The 22,109-nt window shown below is 43.3% G+C and overlaps 1 protein-coding gene across 2 annotated transcripts; it reads right to left on the bottom strand.

Annotated features, from left to right (window-relative positions):
* Nucleotides 1-342: 342 nt before the first annotated feature.
* SLC35D2 (solute carrier family 35 member D2) lies at nucleotides 343-20,810 on the bottom strand. 2 transcript variants are annotated; one of them, XM_044446582.1, is made up of 12 exons: nucleotides 20,611-20,810; nucleotides 16,448-16,481; nucleotides 15,049-15,135; nucleotides 12,251-12,318; nucleotides 10,241-10,312; nucleotides 8,835-8,903; nucleotides 5,589-5,691; nucleotides 4,807-4,899; nucleotides 3,908-3,975; nucleotides 3,189-3,267; nucleotides 2,366-2,448; nucleotides 343-2,269 (listed from the first exon to the last, which is right to left on the bottom strand). In XM_044446582.1, exons 1-12 carry the CDS (start codon nucleotides 20,769-20,771, stop codon nucleotides 2,167-2,169), a joined length of 1,020 nt encoding a protein of 339 aa, XP_044302517.1. In that variant the 5' UTR covers nucleotides 20,772-20,810; the 3' UTR covers nucleotides 343-2,166. The 2 variants fall into 2 exon arrangements, with proteins under 2 accessions (XP_044302517.1, XP_044302518.1); XM_044446583.1 differs by having other exon boundaries at nucleotides 3,908-3,930.
* Nucleotides 20,811-22,109: the final 1,299 nt, after the last annotated feature.

Below are 22,109 nucleotides of genomic sequence, written 5' to 3'. Positions count from 1 at the left end.
AACAATTACACAATTCTTGTATAGCTCTTAACAGTGCAGACAAATGTATTGTATGGGGACCAAGGCACTGCTTGAAACTCAGTAGATGCTAAAGGGCCAATTGAGTTTCAGGGATTTTCAGGGTCCCCTTTCAACAAGATCCCTCAGCAGGTGGCAAAGTCTGTTATGGGTCTGCACATGGAAAGGGAAGAAATGGCAACATTCCCATGCACAACTACATGCTTTAAGTAGGTAAGCACCATGGACTCTGAATCCCAGCCTAGGCAGAAAAGCCCAAGGCACAAGATGGGTCAAGGTGAAGCTGCCACCTTGCAGAAGGCTGAGGGCCAAGCGGGAATTTTCCATTTCAGAGTAGCACACCTATGAGACAGACCGTACTGTCCGAATTGCCAGAGAGCAACTCTGCATGAGAAGAGCCACTGCCTTATTTTCCCCAGGCCTAGGTGGGGCAGCTCTGTCCCTTGCAGCTGTGCACTTTAGCCATGGGGTAGGAGCAGCTTTCCAGGCTGGTGCCACTCCCCACCTTGCTGATTTTGGCTTCAATCAACCAGCACGGCCAGTGGCCAGAAATTGTTAGGAGATAAAATCAAAAATAGCAGGCGAGCAGCAGGTGAGGAAGGTGAGCACAGAACTTCAGCAAAGCTCCCGTGCCCCAGGTGAGGTTCGTGCACTCATTTTAAGCTTTGCAAGCTGCAGAATGTTCTGTAGCCCAGAATTCTACCCCTTCACATAACAGTCATCACTATTCATATGAAAAGGGGGAAGTGTTTGGAATGCATTTTAAAGATTTTGGGCTGCACTGTATCTTCCATCATCTTTTACACTCCACTGGTTATGCATTGCTTTCTGTTGGTTAATCCAGGAGCAGAACCCTGGGTGATCTATCTGTGACAGCAAGAAGATGACCCACACAGGTTTGGTTCTTCATGTTTGAAGCAGACTGCTTTGCTGGGAGAATGAAACTAACAGGACTAGCACTGACAGAAGGAAAATGCTTTTTCAAATGCACTGGCTTGGATCCACTTGTTACACATGAGGAAGGCAAAAGTGTTCCCCAATATTTATTGACCCTCTCTTCCCACTGCAGCCCACCCAGCCCCTATGCTTTATGCCCTGTGCCATTCCAGAGGGCTCACCAAACTCTGTCTGGAAGAGGCTCCATTAAAGGCTTCCTGAAAAGCTCAGCTAGAATAGGAAGGTGGAAAAGCGCTGTTCTAGGATCAGAACTCTTCGCAGAACTGAGGATCAAAAACTGCAGAGTGGAAGCCTGGCGTTCCTGCTTAAGGCACACGGGCATCGGATATTTATCGGACATGTTCTTTCAGCATATATGTTCTCCAGAAAATCTAATGCTCTGGGGGACGGGAGATAACAGGGAGGGCCTTGGGCATCCATACGGGTGGTGTGAGGGCATTCATGACATCAAAGACTGTGCAGCTGAATGGCTAGTTTCTTGGCAGCGCTGAGGCTGACCCAGAAAAAACAGTGCTTGCCTTTGTGAAGGACACATTTCCTACCTCCCAAATACAGCGCCATATTGCTGGCATGCAGCCAGAGGGAAAGCTAGTCCAAGCTCCTACTCCAAGGCAGAGATATTCTTCCTTCAGCCAGCCTGCAGATTGAGCCACAGCATTTAGACCATGAAAGTTCTGAAGAAAGAGCTCTATGCATCCATTGAGACATGCCCATGTTCCTACGGAAGGCCCATGTGCAAAAGATGGTTGATTAATCTATATTTTGCAGCCTGTAGACAGTGTCCAGTGCCAGCATATCATTTTCAAAAATATAAGGCAGCATTTTATCCTGAGGTAGGCAACCTCAGGCAGGATAGGTGAACCAACACCCACCATATTGGAATGGAAGTCTGAACTGGATAAAACCAATCAAGGATCATGAGATCCTGCCTGTTGCAAACAAATAAGAGGTTGCCAAAGCTTGCCATTCATTTTTGAAGGAGTCCAGAGTCTACTGCAATAAGTCTTGGTATCTAAAGAATCCAAAACATCTTCAGGTTATGGCTTTGCAGCTGTCAGCTTCTATCTGAAAACAGGACTTGGCTTATGGCACCACCAGGAACACAATGTGAGATGAGGTAGAATCCATACCCTTTTTTGCAAAATTTTTTCTAATTTCTAGAAGGCACCTTTTCGGCTTCTCATGCTTCTGCTAACTCTTGGTGCCTGACAGTGCTTTTTCTTCATCTGTGAAACGCTGAGGATGGTCCAGTCCCTGGATTGTTAGAAATGAGTATGTCAGCCCTCCTGCCATACTAAAAAGGGAAAGCAGAGAACACATCCAACATCAGAAATGAATGTTAACTGTCTTTCACATGAATTTGTATCCATACATTCCAAACCCTACTCACCAAATATTGAGCCCAATGAAATTCAACAAGGAGAAGATATAGTCTCCACCAACCAGCATTCCGATATAAGCGATGGATACATTCTGTAAACAAAGAGGGATGTGTCGATTTGGTCTCTTAGCATCACTCAGCTTTTAGGCATGCCCCCGACCTCCAAGATGAGAATGACAAACCATGAAGGAACTAATCTGATCTAATTTTAACAAAAATTAATATGTGGGACCCAGGCTAGAAGATGATGGAGATCACCCCATGTTATTGTGTTCTACCTATGTGGTTGTATGCCCCTATTTGATAAGCTGCATGGAGTTGGGTCCAAGAACTGGCTTCTTGTAAAGAATGGTGCTACTCATATAGGTGTCCCTGCCCAAGTTTTGGAGATCACCCATCCTCCTAAGTCAAAGTACATCCCATTCAGCAGGATTCCTTGACTTTCTGTGTAACTTTTTATGGAGCTGGAGGGGCTGCTTTGGGAAGGAGCCAAAGTGGCCCAAAGCGAAATCTGGATCCAGCCCATGGTCTTTCTGGAGAATTGAAGACAACAGGGAATCATTCAGGGAATAACTCTGTGCCATGAACGGCAGAACTTTGCCCAACGATAAACCATATCTGGTCTCCAGTGTGCCATCCTTCGCTTCCTTTGGAATCTTAAAAATGTTCACACTTTTATAAGTTTGTGGTCCTCCAGAGCTTTAAAAAAAGCCATAATCAAGACAGCAGAGTTCCCTTTTTTTGAAACTGCTCAAGATGCCGGGTGACTCAAATGCCTTCCACAGCTAATCCTGACACTGACACCACCACCAGTCCTCCTTGGTTCACTTACCTTTAGAGCACCAACCACCGTGGTCGTGAGGGCAGAATTATAATGACTGCAGAGGACTGTCGAGTATATCAGAAGAAACCTAGTGGAGAGGAAGAGTTCTCACAGATGGATTCTCTGCACTGCCCACCGCCTCTCACCCCGCCAATGCAAGCATGCACGGAACTGCATCCTGCAACCATCGCGCTACGATGTCCACTCGACACAGTTGTGTGTGTCCTGAGCAGCCCCATGTCATCTCAGCAAAGGTGAACTGGGAAACTTGTATAAAACTACACAGATTAAAATGGAGTCCAGGCAGACTTTACGGCCCATACTGGCCCTTACTGTTTTCACAGTGTTCCACATGGACTGCCAGAAATAGCTCGGTGACTTACAGTATATGTGGTACAACAGTAACAAATTAATGAGCGGGAGTCTTATCCCTTGTTGACATGAAGAATAAAAGTGGTGACAGAAAGTCAATGCCTTCTGAGGAAGAAGCCGACAGTCTGGAGAAATTACCTTTGCTCCCTGATCAAGAGTAATTTTCAAAATGTACTGGGCCTTGGAGAAAGGGTGAACACAATAAATGTATTGTCTGAAGCAACTGGGTTTCTTTTCTTCCTTTGGGATTGCAGTAGCTATTGGTTGTCATCTCACTGGGCAGACTAGATACACATGTCACGAGTGGGGAGCAAACATGCCAAACATTGCTTCCTCACTTGTCCAAGATTCCTTACCCCAGTAAACAGGAAAGAAGAAACTGAAAGATAAATAAAACATTTGTCCACTGCTTGAAATCGGTGGCCTATAAAAATCAAGAGTATCTGTTTTAGGTATACAGTAAAGAGAAGAGTCATTTTAATCACTAAATGTGATTAAAGCTGAAGCATCCCTTTGTTGTGCATGATCTACCTCCAGCAGAAAGCACAAGACTCGCTTCTACCAGCCGGCAATTGCTACTGCTAAGGCCGCTGGAGGAAGAGGAAGCAACTACCCTTTCACAGAGTTTAGATCCAGCTTGCTGAATTTGGCAGCTAAGGATCTAGTGCCTCAAACTGCTTTTTCCCTCCTCCATCCCAAGCCCCTTTCCTTGTTTCATGTCTCCTATATTGTAAATCTGTAAGCAGGGATTATCTTATTTCGGATCTCTGTAAGCGGCTCTAAGAGAGCCTTGGCTGAAAAGCAGGCTCAGAATACTTGGAACAAATAATTAATTGAACTTTTTAAAAAATCACATTAGTATCTTGCTCTAATTTTCACTCTTGCTCTTCAGGATATTACATTAAATCGGTATGGAACTTGAAGACTTGCTCCTTAATACCTTTGACAACAGATCACTACAGAAAGGTTCCAGTTCCAGATATGTCCTAAGAATGTTGTGCATGTCCCCAATGCTTCAGGCCCATTCCAGAAAAGACTACACATCAAATCTACAGAATGAGGGCTTTCTTATGAGAAAGCACCTGGCCGTCTTTGTGGGGAGGGCAGGATGTGGGGCTTAGATCTTGTTTTGGCCCCACGTTCAGAAGAATTTGCTCCATTAAGGGAAGCCACTACCACCCAAGGAAGAGCATTCTAGATTCTAAGGCAGTGACTGTATTGCAGGAACCCTGACTTGTCTATGAGAGCTGCTTACCTGTTGGAAGTCTCCAGTGAAGACACATATGAGAACTGTAGGAATTACCACAAAACAGGCATTATAAAAAATGACTCCATATTTTCCCAGCTCCTGTGTAAAACAGACACACCTGTTGACAAACTGGCTAAAGAATACTCAATAGCTACTGAAGGGATGCATATTTAGACTTCCAGTGGAAGCACAGATAGAAACCAGTTCATCAAGTTACAGTGTGTGCAGATGCTGAACTATGCATACAGTTCTGAAATAAGCCTACATGGCACCCCATCCAGGTAGGTGGCAGCATGTATAACATTCCTTTGGATACGGGATTTTTCCTATCCGAAAGACTCTCTGCATGGTTAAACCTAGAAGAGCCTGTCATAGCAATGGCTCAGAAGAACTAGAATAGGTGGCCAGGGAGGGAAGCAGAGTTTTGAGGAAGCAGAAGAGAAGTTCTTGAGAGCTATAAGTGGATGATAGGAAAATCTGTTACAAACAGAGCAAAGACATTCTCAGACTACCAGTAAGAGCGTTAGGGCTGAAAGCCTTTATGGCTAAAAGGTGGCATACAAGTATATGATAATATAAAAAATTTCACAATGAGATTCTCACATTTTTGCCATTAAGAATATCAACCCTTCAGATACTGCCTGAAAAATAATGAAGCTAGTTTTAAAAATATTTTTCTAGCTCTGAGTAGGGCCATCTATGAACATATTTATAAAATCAGAGAACAAAGATAACAATTTGTTTCTTGAAAATACAAAGGAGGATGAATGAAATCCCCATATAGTTACCTTTGGGTCAATTTTTTGTTTTGTGTAAACACCATTTGCTGCTGTGAAGAAATCATTCAGCAAAACAGAAGCGTAGCCTTCTAAACTGAAAGTTAGGTCTGATCTAGAAGATAAAATATGCCGGAGTGAAAGGGCATTCTTTGCATGGCTCTGTCTTTGGTTAGCTGCCAAAACTACTTCCATATTACAAACTTGCACATCCAAACAGCAAGTTCAGGAGTTCACAGCAATGGAACAGCCTTCTTCAACCTGGCCTTTACATCATCCATGATCCACAGCCAGCACAACCAATAAGCATGCTGGCTGGAGATGATGGGATTTGTAGTTCAACACTGCTGGAAGCTGCCCAGCACAAGAGAGCCTGTCACACAGCCCCAACCGCAAAAGGAAGAAAACAGTTGCTGTATTTCATATGACATCCTGCTCAAAGCTCGCCTGATTCATTCCTGACAAATTTTCTAATAATGACTTAACTGTTCAGTTCAGCCCAAAACTGTAATCAGACAAATTCTCAGAAGGGAGTCAGACAGGAAACGTCCATGAGTGCAATTTTAACAAGTACTACAGCAGAAAACCCTTGCCTGTTTCAACAGAACTCATACAGTCGATGTTTTCAGTACTCTGACTGGAACTTCTGTTGCTTTCAATCTTCCCTTTCATATGAAACAACACTGCCCCTCCACTATCCTCAACTATTTTGGTGACCTTGGAAAAAACAATGTATATTGCATAAGAAATATATCCCCACGCTTAGCAAGTATCCAAGAATTGGGGAACGACAGAGAAACACGTTGCCAAGGAGAACTAGTTCTTCTTTATTCTTAGCAGGTTTTCCTTGCCGCTTTGGATGTACATGAAATGCAAGATGGTGTCATGCCTGTTCCTACTAAAGCTAAACCTAGTTTTTAAATTTTTAAATTTTATTTCAATGCTTCATGTCCCTGGGGATTCAAAGAACTCTGAAACAGACCACTTCATACAACATGGCAGCCTACCATGGGTTAATTAATCAGTCCCAGAGCATCTGGAGTGTGTGCTGTTACTATTTTGAATAGCCCTCCTCCAAATGGAGCCATCTGTGTTGCGGCATGTTGCCCAAATCCAGCCATCACAGGTTAATCAAGAGTTAAACTACCCACACTTAACCTAGCTAATCATCCTGATGAGATGCTACATATTCAAAAGGGCAGCTGCATGTGCCCCTGTGTAGTTGGGGTAATTATTGGTTAATTAACTTAAGATAATCTGCCATGTTGTGTGAAGCAGGTCAGTGAATCTGAAACACCTAATGGAGGCTTGAACTTGTGTTTCTCCAACATCAGCTCTCTTTTGAAAATGGGCCTTGGTGCAGTCACCACAAACCATGGAATATTAATCACTGTCAAGGAGAATATAGCAATTTCTATAGGATTCCTATATAAGAGCATTCATTAAAAATAAACAAATAAGAATTGTGTAAATTTCTGACTCAATATTATAAACAAAACAAAATGACCTTTGCTTGATAGGGCAAAATTAGGACTATTGTTCACTTCTCCAGATGTGTTATGCTTACTGCTATCTCTACATAGCTAGGTCACATCCAGCACACAGATAAGGAAATGCTTTTTTCAGTAGGACATCAGTATCATTAGCAATGACTCAAGGCTGCAATAACTTCAGTGTTTAGTGACTGCCAATCCACTTCCCTCTGAAAGTAACAAAATTGGAATTTTCCCTGCTTCCCAGCTTCCAAAATCTGAAAGATGTATGTACAACCAAAGTAAGGCATAGAGATCAGGTCAAATTATGTAAATATTTTTGATCTGCATGTATTCTAAGAATTCTGTCTGTTTTGTTAGTTTTTCTTCACTGAAAACTTTGGGACATTTTGTAGTGGATATCAGATTCCCCAGTGACTAGAACAAGGTTAAGCAACTTGTTTTCCAGATGTTCAGGCATACAACTTCCATCAGCCTTAGTCAGTATAGCCAAAGGTGAAGGTAGACAGGAGTTTTGGGCCAAATTATTTGGAAGGACACATCTTGTCCTTACTGGTCTAGAGAAGTGGACAGAAAGCAGATCTCCAGATGTTTTGGACTTCAATTCCCAGCATTGCTGATCCCTGGCCATGCAAGATTTCTGGAAGCTGAAATCCAAATTCTGTGGCCTCCCATGATCTAGGGGACAGGCAGCTAGGCTCAGTGAGAGTTGTTGGCTCCCATTTTGAGTATCCCAGGGGACACCATGGAAGGAACAGGTCACTTCCATTCTGGTATTACTGTGGCTTTTTTCCTCTTTAAACATTTTTGAGGAGGAAGATTTCAAAAGCGGATGTCAAGCTACCTTTCATGATCCCTGGTTTGGCAGATATAAGCAGTTCCTTCAAGGTATCCCAGTGGCATGCTGGATACCTGGGGTCCTTTTGTGTGTGCCAATGCAAGCCCCCTGCCCATTTATTTATTTTAGCTGCAACTCGCAACAGTGAGCTTTTACACTTGTGCTACTACGGCAAACTTAAAATTCAGCCGGGGCAATGTCCAGGGGGATACCTATTGTCAAGGGACACCAAGAACTAACCCTGCACCTTGTCTAGAACAAGCTCCAAATATTATTTTCTTCCCTTTGTTTTTCCTTTACAGCTGTCAAAGAAAATCAAAGGTAAAGGTCTTTATCTGCAAAAAGGGTGTTTTGGAGGATTGGCACACCCTTGGCAGCAAATTCATCTCCCCATTCCCTTTATTTCCCGCAGGGTGTATGGCCTGCACTTTGCTCTGAGCAGCTAGGTATTTGGAAATCTGCAAAAGGCACCCCACCCCCTTTTTCTCAGGAAAAAGTTTTGACAGCTTTGGCAACTGTCAAAATTCTAGGTCCCTTTAAAAGAGGTTTTGATTAGAAAAGGAAGGTTTTGGGTTGGTACCAATACTGGAATGTTTCAGATGAAAACTACCCATTGCCCTGTCAAAATTCCATTTCCAAGCAAGCTGTCAAAACTCATTTTCCCATGGAAAATGCCGGGGGGGGGGGAGGAGGCAAAGCTCTTTTGCACTTACTTGATCACCTAGAGCATAGGTCCTCAAACTACAGCCCAAAGGAAGGGGAATAAATATTTGGAGCCTCTTCTGGGCAATGTCCAGGGTTAGTACCTACCACCTCTTGGCTGCAACCCTTAGACTGCATTCAAGGCTTTAAATCCCCTTAGTAGTGCAACTCCAGAAGTTCATGAAATGAAGATACAACTGAAAAGGAAGCTGTTTAAAACCTTACCCTGCTGCTATGAAAGCTCCCAAGATGATTGCTGTCACACTGATTATAATATTCAATGGATAGCGTTTCCTGTAAAGACAAAGTATACAAATGACCTCATAAAGTTTATATTTGGGGATCAGGAAAAGAAACTGGACACTTATCTGAACCAGTGTTATGCACACCGGAGAAGTATCTGTGATGAACCAAAATAAGGCAAGATAAGCTACTTTCTTTTTCTTGCTTAACTTCAGCAGATATGAATGAGGCTGTAACCTTCTCCTCCTAAAGGATTTGGACACTTCCATCAGGAAAGTCCATTGCTTAGAACAGGAGTGTTGAACCTCAGGACCAAAAGCAGCCTTCAGACCTCCTGGTGTTCCTTTCCAGTGGTCCAGGGTTTAACTTTCTCCTTCCCCTGATCGTACTCCTTTCCCCAGCTGCCAATCATTTGATGATTTCCAGTATTAATGAAGATTGTTTTCCCATTCTAAAAGGCTGAAATGGCACTCCTAAGGTTTGAAGAGATTTAAGCAAAAGTATCCTTGCATTTTTTTTGTCTTTGTCCTGCAGCCCCACCCTCTACAGCTGCCTCTTGTATGCCTCCGGATTGAGACAACCCACAACTTCACTGGGTAATTGGTTCCAATATCGTATTGCTCTGTCAGGACATTTTTGCTGATATCTAGCCAGCAATCTAGCTTCCTTTAACTTGAGTCCCTTATGTCAAGCCCTGCAGTGAGGGATGACTGAGAAGAGATCCAGGCCCTCTTTGGTGTGACAGCCTTTCAAGTATTTGAAAGTGCTATGCTATCTCCCCTCAATCTTCTCCTTGCAAGGCTAAAAGATACTCAGCATTCACCCTTGCAGGGCTTGTTTCCAATCCCCCTGTCATCTTTGTGGGCATCCTCTGAATTTTTCCCAGTTTTTCTGCATCTTTCTTGAAGTGTGGTGCTCAGAACTGGGCACAGTACTTAAGATGGGGCCCAACTAGTGCCATATAGAGGGGAACCAGTACCTCATGTGATCTGGAAGCTATTCTTCTGTTAATGCAGCCCAATATGGTGTTTGTTTGTTTGTTTTTGGTAGAGCTAAAGCACTGCTAATTCATCCTGCCAGAAATTCTTGCAATGAACCATAATTCTGAACTGAAATTATGGTCTCCCACTAAAACTGCTGGTTTTTACCTCTTTTTGATGAACAAAAGATACCAATCCCTCGTAAACGCAGCTCCCAGCTCATAAATCAATTTTATACACTAGAATTTCCAAAGTAATACCTGGGTACAGATTTAGCATTCCCATTCTCTGCAAATTCTCTTAGTTAACAAGCATTACCTATCTCTGCATTCTGACAAGATACCACAAGAACATTATATCATTCAATAAGCTGCAGTGGTATTTCAAAAATGGGAAGCTAACACTCACCCAAGTACAACAACTTCCAGCAGCAATGTAAGAGGAATGGTAAACTTCCTAAGGACTGTAAACATTGGTAGACTGCATTTTAAAAAAGATAATGAGAGAGACAGAAATTACAGGTCATGTCTGTTGTGAGATCTTTTGCTAATGCTTATTTGTTTTCATTACTAAGTTCCTTCTCAACTTAAGATGGACATGAAGAATCTATCTGAACAAATCTCAGTCTCTGTCACAGCCAAATGTCAGTTTGACACCAAATACTGGTTCGATAACAGACTGGCTGGAACCAAACATTTTTCTCTCAAGTGAAACTGAGACTACCATAACACCATATGCTATGCTGGCTTCCATCCATTGCTGGTTGTTCCAGGCCAAGGCATCTGGCAGGTCACTGGGAGAGGCTCTCTGGGCCACTGCATATCCCAGTGACTAGCAGAGTAAAGCAGCACCACCCCATCCATCTTACTTGCCAGTAAGTCCATGCATGGGGCTCACTCCCAGCTAAGGGTGCACTGGCTTGCAAACCAAGTCTCTGGCTGTGCCGGCATGCTATGAGAACTCCAAACACAGCTCCTCTAAGTTTAATGCAAAATCAACCACCCATGCAAGAACGCAAGGGTTAATCAGTTGTTAATCAACAACCTATTATGGGATGGATTATAGGTTGTGTGCCCCATGAACCCAGAGCATTGTGATTTTCAGAGGCTAAACTAGTTAATGGTTAACACCTGGCTTGTGCTAGAGCAACTGATAGGGTATTTAAACCTAGAAAGTCCAATGCTCCAGTTTTGCATGTCATCCTGATTGCCTACAACCTGGCCAGTCCTGCATTGTTTAAAAGTGGACATGAGGAATGGATGAGAAGCCATGCACTCTCTCAGTCCTGATGGCACATAGCAAACTGCCACTGAATTAATCCATGACTTGTCATTATGTGGGAACTGTGCGCATGTCTGAAAAATCCAACTTCTGAGGCTCCAAAGGCAAAAGTAATGGTACTATTTTAAACATTCACTTGAAATATTTCATAACTGCAAGTCAACATGTCATTTCTGGACTGGTATTCTAGTATACAAGTGGCAGATTCTTATAAACTGGTATATACATGTGTGACCACAGACATGGCACAACAGGGGTGGAGTTTCCTGTGGCATACCAATTCATTTTATTTAGCTAAGGCAGCTAACATTTGCAGAACAGCAGCTTCAACTTTTATATAGCAATCAAATTTGCAATGAGTACAGCCATGTTTCCTGCTGCAAAAACCCAAAGTATGTTACATGCCTGAGCATCTTTGATGGTTTGCAGTTCCTTGATACAGTTATGCAGCTGTTTGTAGGTGCACACCTATCCTTCTCCCTATACATATTTTCTACACACAGGAGTAAGACTGGTGTCCCTTGTGTCAGCTAAAACTGCCACATAAATCATGGAAGTCCTCCCAAGTGAGCAACTGTTCATGGCATACCAGCACAAGTGCTCACATGAATGGCTCACTGTGTGGAGTTCAGACTAGATGTTTTCATTGTGAACAGTCACTTATATGGATCTCTGCCTATCCAAATCGAACCCAGGGTTGGATCCAACCTCATTCTGCCAATGGAACCACTTCTGTTGGTGGAACCCACATGCCCTCAAAATCTCTTGTGGATATTGTAAGGAGAGCATGAGAAAGTCCCACGGTGGATTTAATTCACAGGCTGGCACTCATTAAATGGAGAGCAAGAAAATGACAAAATACGTGGAGGGAAGGCAGAAAGGCTGGTTTCATCTCTGATCAATGAACAAAATGTTTCAATCTCTCATAAATGCAGTTCCCAGCTCATAAATCAAGTTTATACACTGGACTTTCCCAAGCTGCGCAGAGGTGTAGAGATATCACCCTCATTCAAATACACAGGCAGCACACAGACATCACAGCCCTGATATTCCCAAACTACAGCAGTCTTTGACTTTTTACTTACAAGAACTAAATGAAAACCAAACTGCCCAACAAAACCCCAGCTTTCACTGTACCTTAGTTTGCTTGTGCTTATTAATCCACTTATGTGATTTCCAACATAAATCAGAGGAAGCGGAAACAGCTGCAATAAAACAAGTGTCCAATTCAGACTGAACCCCTTTTATCCAACTGGGGAAGGAATCCATTCAGGTTAATTCATGCAACCAGTCACAGTCCAGCATCAACATCAAAAATACACACACATACTACCAATAAATATTATTTATTTCAACTTTATAAATAATATCCACTTTTACCTGCACATCTTTCATAGCCATAGTTTTAATGGCCCTGTTTATTTCAGTGAAAGCACTAAACATTGCCAGCGTTATCTGGATCCATATTAACGTGGAAAATGATGCTGTGTGTTGTAGTTATAGTTGTCATAATGTTGGCCCTGACTGAGGCTAAAATGACAGCATACAGAAGAAGCTATGCAGACTTTAAAAAGGCTAAACTGCAGATTGTGCATGCTTACACAGAAGTAAGTTCTACTGTATTTAATGGGGCTTACTCCCAAATCTACATATGGTTGCAACTTATTGTCTGATTTACATGCATTGCTAAACTATGGTTTGCTGAATTCTGGATGTTGTGTTGTATGAATGAAGGCACAATAACAGCCCATGCATTATCAACCACAAACAGCTCAGAAAGAGAATCTATAGTTTCTTTGTTTGTGAACTCTGGGTTAAGTCATGGGTTTCCTTATGCGTAAATTCAGACTGGTTTGCATCCGTGGAAAGCTTATATAGGCAATAAGCTATTGGTAACCATTGGTTACAGACTGACCAATGGTAGAACAGAATCCCTTAGCCATCTAAAAGAACAAAAAACAAAATCGGAAGAAAGGCTGCTTTCCACTTTCTGCACCAAATCTCTTTCCCAAATCTCTTTCCCAAGACATGACAAATGCAGCACAGTTTGAAAGGAAAAGGCATCATAAACAAGTACAAACACAACACACAGCTGTATCTATAATGTTCAGAGGGATGTGCCTCTCTTTCATGTGTTATGGTACTGTAGGTATGTATTTGGCCTTTCAACCAAAATGGAGCTTAAGGTAGCTAACAATAAAAATGTATAATCTTTACTAAAACATAAAAATCAATTAAAGCCACAATGTAAAAGTACAGAAGTAAAAACATAGAAACATAGAAATGTAGTGAGTCAGAAGGAGTCTCCTGGGCCATCTACCCAGCATGTGGTTGTCTAATCTTTCCTTGAACACCCTCACTGATGGGGCCTCCACCACCTTCCGTGGAAGCCCATTTCATATCGTAGGGGCCCTAACCATCAGGAGGTACCTCCTGACATCCAACCTGAAACCTGGTTCCTTCAGCTTTAATAAACAGTTCAAACCCCCTTCAGCAACAATCCACGTTACATGCCTGAAAGCATGCCTAAATAAATACATCCTTCCTGCTAGTAGAAGCAGGTGAGAGCCAGTGTGGTGTAGTGGTTAAGAGCATGGGACTGGGACTCAGACGATTTGGGTTCTAGTCTCCGCTCAGCCATGGAGCCAACTGGGTGACTTTGGGCCAGTCACAGACTCTCAGCCCAACCTACCTCACAGGGTTGTTGTTGTGGGGATAAGATGGAGGAGGAGATGTAAGCTGCCTTGAGCCCTTTGTAGGAAAAAGGCAGGATATAAATCAATCAATAACAAAGAGGTCACACTATATAGCAGTAGATGTGATTTTTTTTTCAGATTGAGGGCAAAACTCAATTTCAGAGACAGTTTCAAGAGTCAACAAACTTTCATATTTTAGCTTAAAGCTCTTACTACTCAGCCTTGATTTGACTGAAAATGCACAAAAACCAGGAAACTCAATCATTGGTTGGAGAAAGGTGTGTAGCCATTAGGGGAATTTCAGAGAGCCAGACTGGGATCACAGAATTTAGCCCCTGGCTTTGATATGTTAGATTCCTGCCCTATTGTGATAATATATCTGCCCTGCAACTTGTGACTTGGTCATAAGATTTAATAATCCTCACTCTATTGAGGATGTATGGATTTGTCTGTTTTGAGAACTTTCAGGCACATTTATTGTTGCCTGACTTTTTATATGTTTCTATAACTACAAATGTATAAAATTATGGAAAGTTTTTGTTAATCCATAAGTCCATGAAATCCAAGCAACTTGGGAAAAGCCAATCTATTGCAGAATCCACAGGTCAGATACATATAAATCTAAATGTATTTGAGTTCATTGTGGATTTCTCCAACTTCCCTAAACTCTATGACCAAAGAAGGAAATACAGTAAGACCAGGGTTTTCAGAGGGCAAAACTCCATTTCAGAGATGCTTTCAGGAGTAATTACACCATGAGCCATGCTACAGTTCAAAAACCAGAATAATGTATGAAAACGGAACTGTGAAGAAAATGTAACTGAAAGACCTACAGGAAGCAATGGAAATATTGCAGAACAACATGGAGAGATGTCAACACAGAGGAATACTGCTGTCGCCATCCTCAACCTAGTGCCCTTGAGATGTGTTTATGTACAGCTCCCAGCATTCCCAGCCTACTATGCTCTGTGTGTGTGTGGGAGGGACAGTGGAAGTTGTAGGCAAACACACCTGAAGGCCATCAAGCTTAGAAAGCAATACTACTGACTCGCTTTGAGCAGCCAAGAGCCCTTCAGCAATGCACCCAGCACTGGAAAAAAAAGCAGAATTCCTGGTAATTGTTAGGCAATACTGCGCAAAGTTGAACAAATATGCCAAAGTCTGGATTATATAATATGCAACTGAGCACAAGAACAGGCTCTTTATGTTCTAAATTAAGACCCAAGTAGTTGTTCTTACCTTCTTAGGGATGCTTTTGTCAAAATCAGGGAAGTGGATGATTTTATTTAACTTTGATACATATAAGATCAGAATAGTGGTTACCATCTAAAAAGAAGAGGAAGAAGGAATTATATGAAGGAATTATTATATAAATAAAAGACTTTCAATATACAGTTTACACTGTTGGTTTGCCCAGCAAGAGAGGACTCTGTTGAACTATTTAACGGGTCAGTAAAGAATTGCCCCAGGACCAGAGGGCAGAAGGGAAACACCCTGGCTTTTGCCACCAAGCAATGGACCGAAGGCCACTGGGAGGCCACTGTACTCCTCAGGAAAGACAGTAATTCAAGGAAATGAGCAACATGGCCCATCTATCGGGCAGATACAGACAAGATGCATGGAACACACTTCCTTTTATCAGCAAGAAGGCACACTAGATTCCCACTGTCAGTTGCCCCCACAGGCCAGAAAAGGAAGGGTAAAGGATGTGTCAGCCTAAAGGGTAAAGAATCCGTCAGCCCACACAACTACAAATACCATCAGGCTGGCCTAAAGGCAACTTTATAACTCATCACCTTGTTCCGGTTTGTAAAACTGATCTGCCTGCTTTTCCTTTCCATTCAACTCCCCTTCTCATGTGTGTCTTGACTTTTTATTTTACAAGCCTGATGGCTGGGCCTCCCGCCCCCTTTCCTGATATAAGCTGCTTTGGCAGACAGTAATTGACTGAAAAGTGAGATTAAAAATACAGCAAACTGAAAATGAGCAACCCAGTATGCAGATTTCACTCACGGAAGCAGAGCTTAAATTTGTCCTGCTCCTTCAGAATGGAGTCACTGTAGCCCACCATTATGGCCACAGCATCCCTTGATGCGTGCATTAGCAAGTGGGTGAACCTCAAGAGTTAGTCACTGATCCTTATTCATGAGTCCTGACTCATAAACACTGGCAGAATTTACATTTATGAACTGGCCTAGTAATCTATCCATCTGTCATTTGCACTGCAACACCTTGATCTCTGGCACCGTGGCACAGGATTTTTCAGGTCTCCCTGTTGGGGGACAGAGAAAATTGTTTGCCCTTGGAGAAAGAGGGAGAGATCCAAATTCAGAACACTCCTTTGTAAGGTCTATAGCCAGAGCTCCCCTGACACTGGCGCTTCAAAAGGGAAGCATTCCAGGGATGTGAAACTCCTGCTCCCTTGACGTGTCCATGGATGTGGCCATGACAGAAGCAAGCTGTCCTTGGTGCTGGCACAATTTATTTCCCTTCAACTGGAAGCAAAGTGTTCCACCACTGCCTGTCTTCCAGACTGCTGGCATGAGCCCTGGAGGGGAAAGGCCATTTCTCCAAGTTGGATTCTCCCTCTCTTGTCCTGGAAGACTCCTCTTCTCTTCCATTTTATCTTGGTGCATACCTGTCCAATTCCAAGAAACACTGGAGATGGGAATCTAGAAAGAAAGCAAAACTGTATCAGTATATTGCAAGCATAAAGATTATACTATGCATCACCTATTTTTCATTTCAGAAAGAAACATACACATGGTAGGACATGCACAAGGTAGGCATGTCATGAGCACAGCTGGCTGGAGCTGGGGGTCAGATTAGATGGCCTGGGAGGCCCTTTCTGACTCTCTGTTTCTACAAAGTCTTTTAAACTTTGTGTAAAAACAAAACAACTTGAAAGCATGTTTCAAGTAAGTGCTTTAAAGTTCTAATGCCTTCATGAAGGGAAATAAATGCATCTTAAACCTTTTTGAAATTGTTCAGAGAACAATAAAATAGAATTGTTCACAGGTCAAGTCACAACTTTAAAAAAGGATATGCAAACCAATTTATCAGATTTAGGGAGAAAATACGATATTATTCAATTTCCAGTACAATATTTTCATGACCACTGAAAGACATGAAAGCAACAGTTGAAGTACAGATTATTTGTAGGTTTTAGGCACGATTGTATACATAACCATATACATTCTGGAAGCTCATGAGACTTGTCAAGTATGACTTTCCTTTCCTATTAGCAAAGATAGATGAAACTATATCTCTATACAGAACTGCCTAATACCAAGGCTAAGCATAAAAGGCAGCTTAATTTTCATTGCTTCAAAAAGTTACTTGGAATTAAATTGTTGTGATTTCTTGAACATTTCCTGCTACAAAGCTATGAACTTCTTTTAGAATAGATATGGGTTTTTTGGGATCCACTGTGTTTTTCAGTAGAACCATAAGATCCACCAGCAGAAGCTTGGTGTGAAAGACCAAAGAATTCTAAGCCTAGGGATCTGCTCCTGGTTGCCCTAGTGTTTCCAGAAGTGGTTTCAAAGGGCCTAGACAAATCGTAATACCCTCCTCTCTATTTTCCCACCACTTTTTCTGTCTTTTTCTGTGAAAAAATGTGTTAAGTCAAAAGGGACAGGATTGGAATAGATGGCCTTCTCATTGATAATGAGCTTCCATATAGCGTGAAGTGCCTGATCCTGACTAATCTTGGAAGCTAAGCAGGGTTGGGCCTGGTTGAAATCTGAATGTTGTGAACGGCCCAGAGAGATTTGACTACAGGTGGTATAGAAATATAATGCAATAATAATGCCAACAGTCGCTCCCTCTTTAGGGTGCATTATTTTGCTGCTGGGGATGGCAGAGGATGAGGTGGCTAGAGGGAGTCACTGGGGCAGTGGGTGTGGGCTTGGGTGGACTCTGAGGGATGGTGGAGGGCAGGAGAGCCTGGAGGAATGTTGTCCATGGGGTCGTGATGGGTCGGGCACGACTTTGTGACTAAACAAAAAACGAACAAAAAATGCTGCTATTGTGAAGCAGCTGGGAGCCAGAGATCTATCAGCACATCCAGATCTACCTTCTGCCCATTGCTATCCCAGCATGCTACATTTCATAAGAATCTTCAGAATGGCAAATGCAAAGACTTCAGTTCGACTTCCAAGTGTGGAAGCCCAGCAAATGGCGATCGTGCCCAGAACTCTGTCCGAATGTGTCCAGACAGAACATCTATGGCACTGTCACCAAGAGGACAAGAACATCTTCCTCCTGTAACCCTCCCATGCTTTTCCAATGCCTCTTCCAACTTCTTCTTCCTAAGGACAGTCTGTTAAGAAAAACCTTCATAGATTTCTGGCATGATGCTTTGGACTTAAGGTTCAATCCTGCCTGGAAGCAATACCCTATAATCCAACCTTCACTCACGCAGTGCCACGTAGATGTTTTGGATTACAATTCCCATCAGTTCCAACCAGCAGGAATGCTGACAATTGAAGGCCAAAACATGTGGAGGGAACCAGGCTAGTGACAGCCACTTTAATGAGTTGTGCAGAAAAGCTGCAACTGGTTACTGGCTAAGAATAGTGCTCTGAATATTCTTATAAACCAGAGATGAGAAACTTGTGGCATCCCAGATGTTTTGGCCTGCAACTCTCATCTCGACTCATATTGGCTATGCTGGACAGCCAAAATAGTTGGAGGGTCACAAGTTGCCCACCCGTGCAAAAAGTCCTCTTTATAACCTTGCAGGTCCTGGGGTGTTGTACGCTTGCCTTGAAAAGATGTTTTCTGGGGCTTGCTTCATAGCCAAATGGAACACTAGCAAATATTCCTGCCTGTTCACTGCCTAGTACAAGACCCTGAAACAGTTTATTGGTTAGCTGAATTTTTCAGTCCACTTTAGACTGTAAGTCCACTTTTTCTTTGTTGCCTGAAGTTGCCAAGAGGCCTTTAACACTCAACTAAAGACTATGGGGACAAGACTGCCTGATCCTTAAAGTGGACACAACCTGTTGGGTGGATCCAGCAACAGTCCTTTTCTTAGCAGAAACTATTTTCTACTCACAGAAGGACTGTTTCCAACTTAGCAGAAGAGTGTTACATGAGGGAAATGTCTTGCACTTTGTGCAAGCTTTTGTGCAAGGCTTGCCACAAGCTCACTCTCAAGACCTTTAAATCAGAACTGGGGGTCAGCAACCAGGTCTTCTCTACATGCTTTGATGTTCTCCAAGCTCCAAATAGCATGCCCATGGGGTGGGATTGACAGAGTTGTGGTCCAAAACTTCTGGAGGACACCAGGAGCAGTAACAAATACTGATTTCTGGAATGGGACAACTCTGTAGAGCTCACAGAAAAGAACACTGTCGTGTCCTTTCCTCAAAGAAAAAAGCATTTCCATTCATTGTTACACATAAGCCATTGGTGCAACAAGCTCAACGGAATGAGCAGAAGCACAGTCGCGGTGATGGATACCACCTCTGGTTGCCTACCTGTGCACTACAACCTGAATTGACAGTTTCTTATAGTGCATAACACAATCCTTACTGGGGGAAATCTTGTTCAAAAGGGAATGGAACCCCATACAATTCAGTGAACAAGGTAGTGCAATTTCAAAATTAAAAACCTTGCCTGGAAGCACCCCAGCTAGCTCTTAAGCTTGTGTTCACAGATGAGCACTGATGCATTTTCTCCTTGCTGCTGAATAATGTTTTGGATCAGGGACCCTAAGTATTTACTTTGTCACAGCTGTTGAAACAGTCTTCCTTAATCCAGTAGCCTCCAGGTGTTTGAAGCTCTAACTCTCAGTGTTCCTGACCATTGGCCCAGCTGGCTGGAGCTGATGGGAGCTGAAGTCTTAGAGTTCTGAAAGGCACCAGGCTGGGGAAGGCTGTGTAAGAAGGAGCAACACAGCATCCCTACCAGGAAATTAGGCTCACTGAAAGCAACATAATTTGCTTCTGGATTAGGAAGGGAACTGGCAATAAAATAGTTTAATTTTGAATGCATTGTTCTAACAGATAAAAAGATAAATTCTTCTTAATGAATGGAAACTGCCCTGAGTTCCTTGCAGGAAAAAGGCAGCATAGAATATAATAAACTAACTTTGTCTACAGGCAGCTCTGATTTAGAAAACATATTCCTGGATCTCTGATTCCCATTTCTGTCTACTCCAACTTTATCAGAAAATGTATGGAGCAAGTGCTTTGTAATGAAACCTTTGGAACTGAACTTTGTCCCAGTTGCAGCATCTGTCCCCTGCCCATTTTAAGGGCACCAAAGATAATAACTGAAACACCTTCTGACATGAAACTGTGAGCGTTCAGGAAGACTCGGGGTATTCCTCTTACTGCGGGGTTAAGTGTGGCGGTTCTAATTAAGCCACCAAGTATGACCCAGCCAGGGAAGCAGGGAACCAGGCGGGCGTGAAAGAGGGGCAGATCGCTGCCAGGAGGCAACCACGAGGAAGGCAGGACAACAAAATATTGGGTAGGAAGTAGGTTTCCATTGCGACCGGGAAAGGTTCATGTACACGATCTGCGAAGAAACGGAAGGAGCAGCGGGAGGTGCAAGGGCAAAGTAATTACAGGGGACGTGGATTCGCCCCTGCGATCATGAGTTGGCTTCAGATATAGTCATACTTAGAGGAAACCCGCTGAAATCAGTAACAGCTGAGTTCATCCCAACCGTCAGGCCCCTTGATTTCATTCGGTGTGCTCGAAACATGCATGGCTAAATCTAGATCAACGCCGATGGACCGAGCTGTCCAGGCCGCCCGGCTGCCGTCCAAGCTGCTCCTCGTCTCACCTGTAAGCGGTCAGCACTGTCTTGTTTACCAGGACGATCAAGAAAGAGCAGGTCCCATAGAAGAGCGCAGAGAGCAGCTTGGGCAGCGGCGAAGGGGCGGCAGCAGCGGCAGAGAGAGAAGCAGGAGGAGCCGGCTCCGTTCCCCCCTGCTTGGCGGTCATTGCTTTGCCCGGGCGGCAACTCCCAAACTGCTCGCGCACAGTAAGGCATATTCACGGGCCACAGCAAGTGCAACAGCGGCCCCGCCTCGTCCAACAGGAAGAAGGGCACGCCCAGCCGGTCCGTCCCCGCCCACTTCGCCGCCGCCGCCGCCGCCACTACCGCTGCGGACACCCCTCCTGCGCTTTCTCCCGTTCCAACTTCTTGCAAACAAGGTTGACTTAGGGCGCCCTCTGGCGCAATTTTTGTTTTTTCGCCATGCCCAGGGAGCCTTCTCCTCCAGACTGATATTCTTCCACGGACACGGGCAAAATAAAGGAGATGGTACATAGATCAGAGTTTGTAGCTGGGATGTGTATGTGGGAATTTAAGTCACCATGCTGAGAAGCTGTAGCATTGGATTGGGCAATGTCTAACTCTCCAGATGTTGGTGGACTGCAACTCCCATCTGCCTGGCTAGCACATCTCATGGTAGGGCATGAAGGGAGTTGCAGTGCAGCAACACCTGCGGCGCCACAAGTTGTCCATCTCTTGCACTACAAGGGCAGTAGACTTTGAAGTTCTCCAAAATGGGACTCCTCCACCTATGAAGCCCACTAAGAAAACAAACAAACACTCTCATGTTTCTTCCCCATAAACTCCACCAAACTTCCCCATAAACTTCCTTTTAAAAGAAGAAAAGGTGGTGATGGCACTGGTGACACACCTTCCTCCCTAGATGATTATGAGCCAGAACCCGCCTGCTAAAGAGCAGGAAACAAGATTACACTGCAAACAGCCTTCTGTGTATCCGCTGGCATCCATATAAAATGTAAAAAATGTTTTTTTGTTGTTGTTGTAAGCCGCCCCGAGGCTTCGGCGAATGGGGCAGCATAAAAATGTTTTAATAAATAAATAAAATAAATAAATAAAAGAAAGCAGTTTTCTTCTATCAGTGACCATTTCCCATTAGTGCCTCTGATTTAAAAGAGAAATGGCCTATCTGAAGAAAAACTGCTCTCAGAGACAAACCTAGGCCCACATCGTAGTGGTAGCTCAGATGGCTGGATGCAGGAAAAAACCTGGGGATTTTACAATCTGGTTGGGACTCAAGCAAGATGAGGGTTTTCTTTCCCACTGCACGTGTGAAATCAGGACAGCAAAATGAGGGTGGTCAACTTATCAGCAGTTACTCTTCTTGGGGAAGGCCAGTGTACTTCTCTATAGATCCAGAAATGGGAACAATGTTTTTGAAACTAGCATAAATGATTTAAATCAGTGAATCTACACTGAATTAGGGGTGAAGTTGGTATATATGCCACAACAGGAAGAAGGCGCTCCTGGCCACTGAGTCCACTTGG

This window comes from Varanus komodoensis, unplaced genomic scaffold (genome assembly GCF_004798865.1).
Source record: "Varanus komodoensis strain SLA01 unplaced genomic scaffold, ASM479886v1 scaffold5, whole genome shotgun sequence".
Classification (NCBI taxonomy): Eukaryota; Metazoa; Chordata; class Lepidosauria; order Squamata; family Varanidae; genus Varanus; species Varanus komodoensis.
The sequence above is the reverse complement of the archived record's forward strand: the minus strand, read 5'-3'. Positions and strand labels throughout refer to the sequence as shown.

Bases quoted from the DNA above. Each gene is read 5' to 3' on its own strand.
- SLC35D2 (XM_044446582.1), bottom strand. From the start codon at position 20,771: ATGACCGCCAAGCAGGGGGGAACGGAGCCGGCTCCTCCTGCTTCTCTC. The intron at 16,482-20,610 runs GTGAGACGAGGA...CTTTCTTTCTAG, and splicing joins ACAGTGCTGACCGCTTACAG to ATTCCCATCTCCAGTGTTTC. The intron at 2,449-3,188 runs GTAAGTGAACCA...CTTTGTTTACAG, and splicing joins CGGTGGTTGGTGCTCTAAAG to AATGTATCCATCGCTTATAT.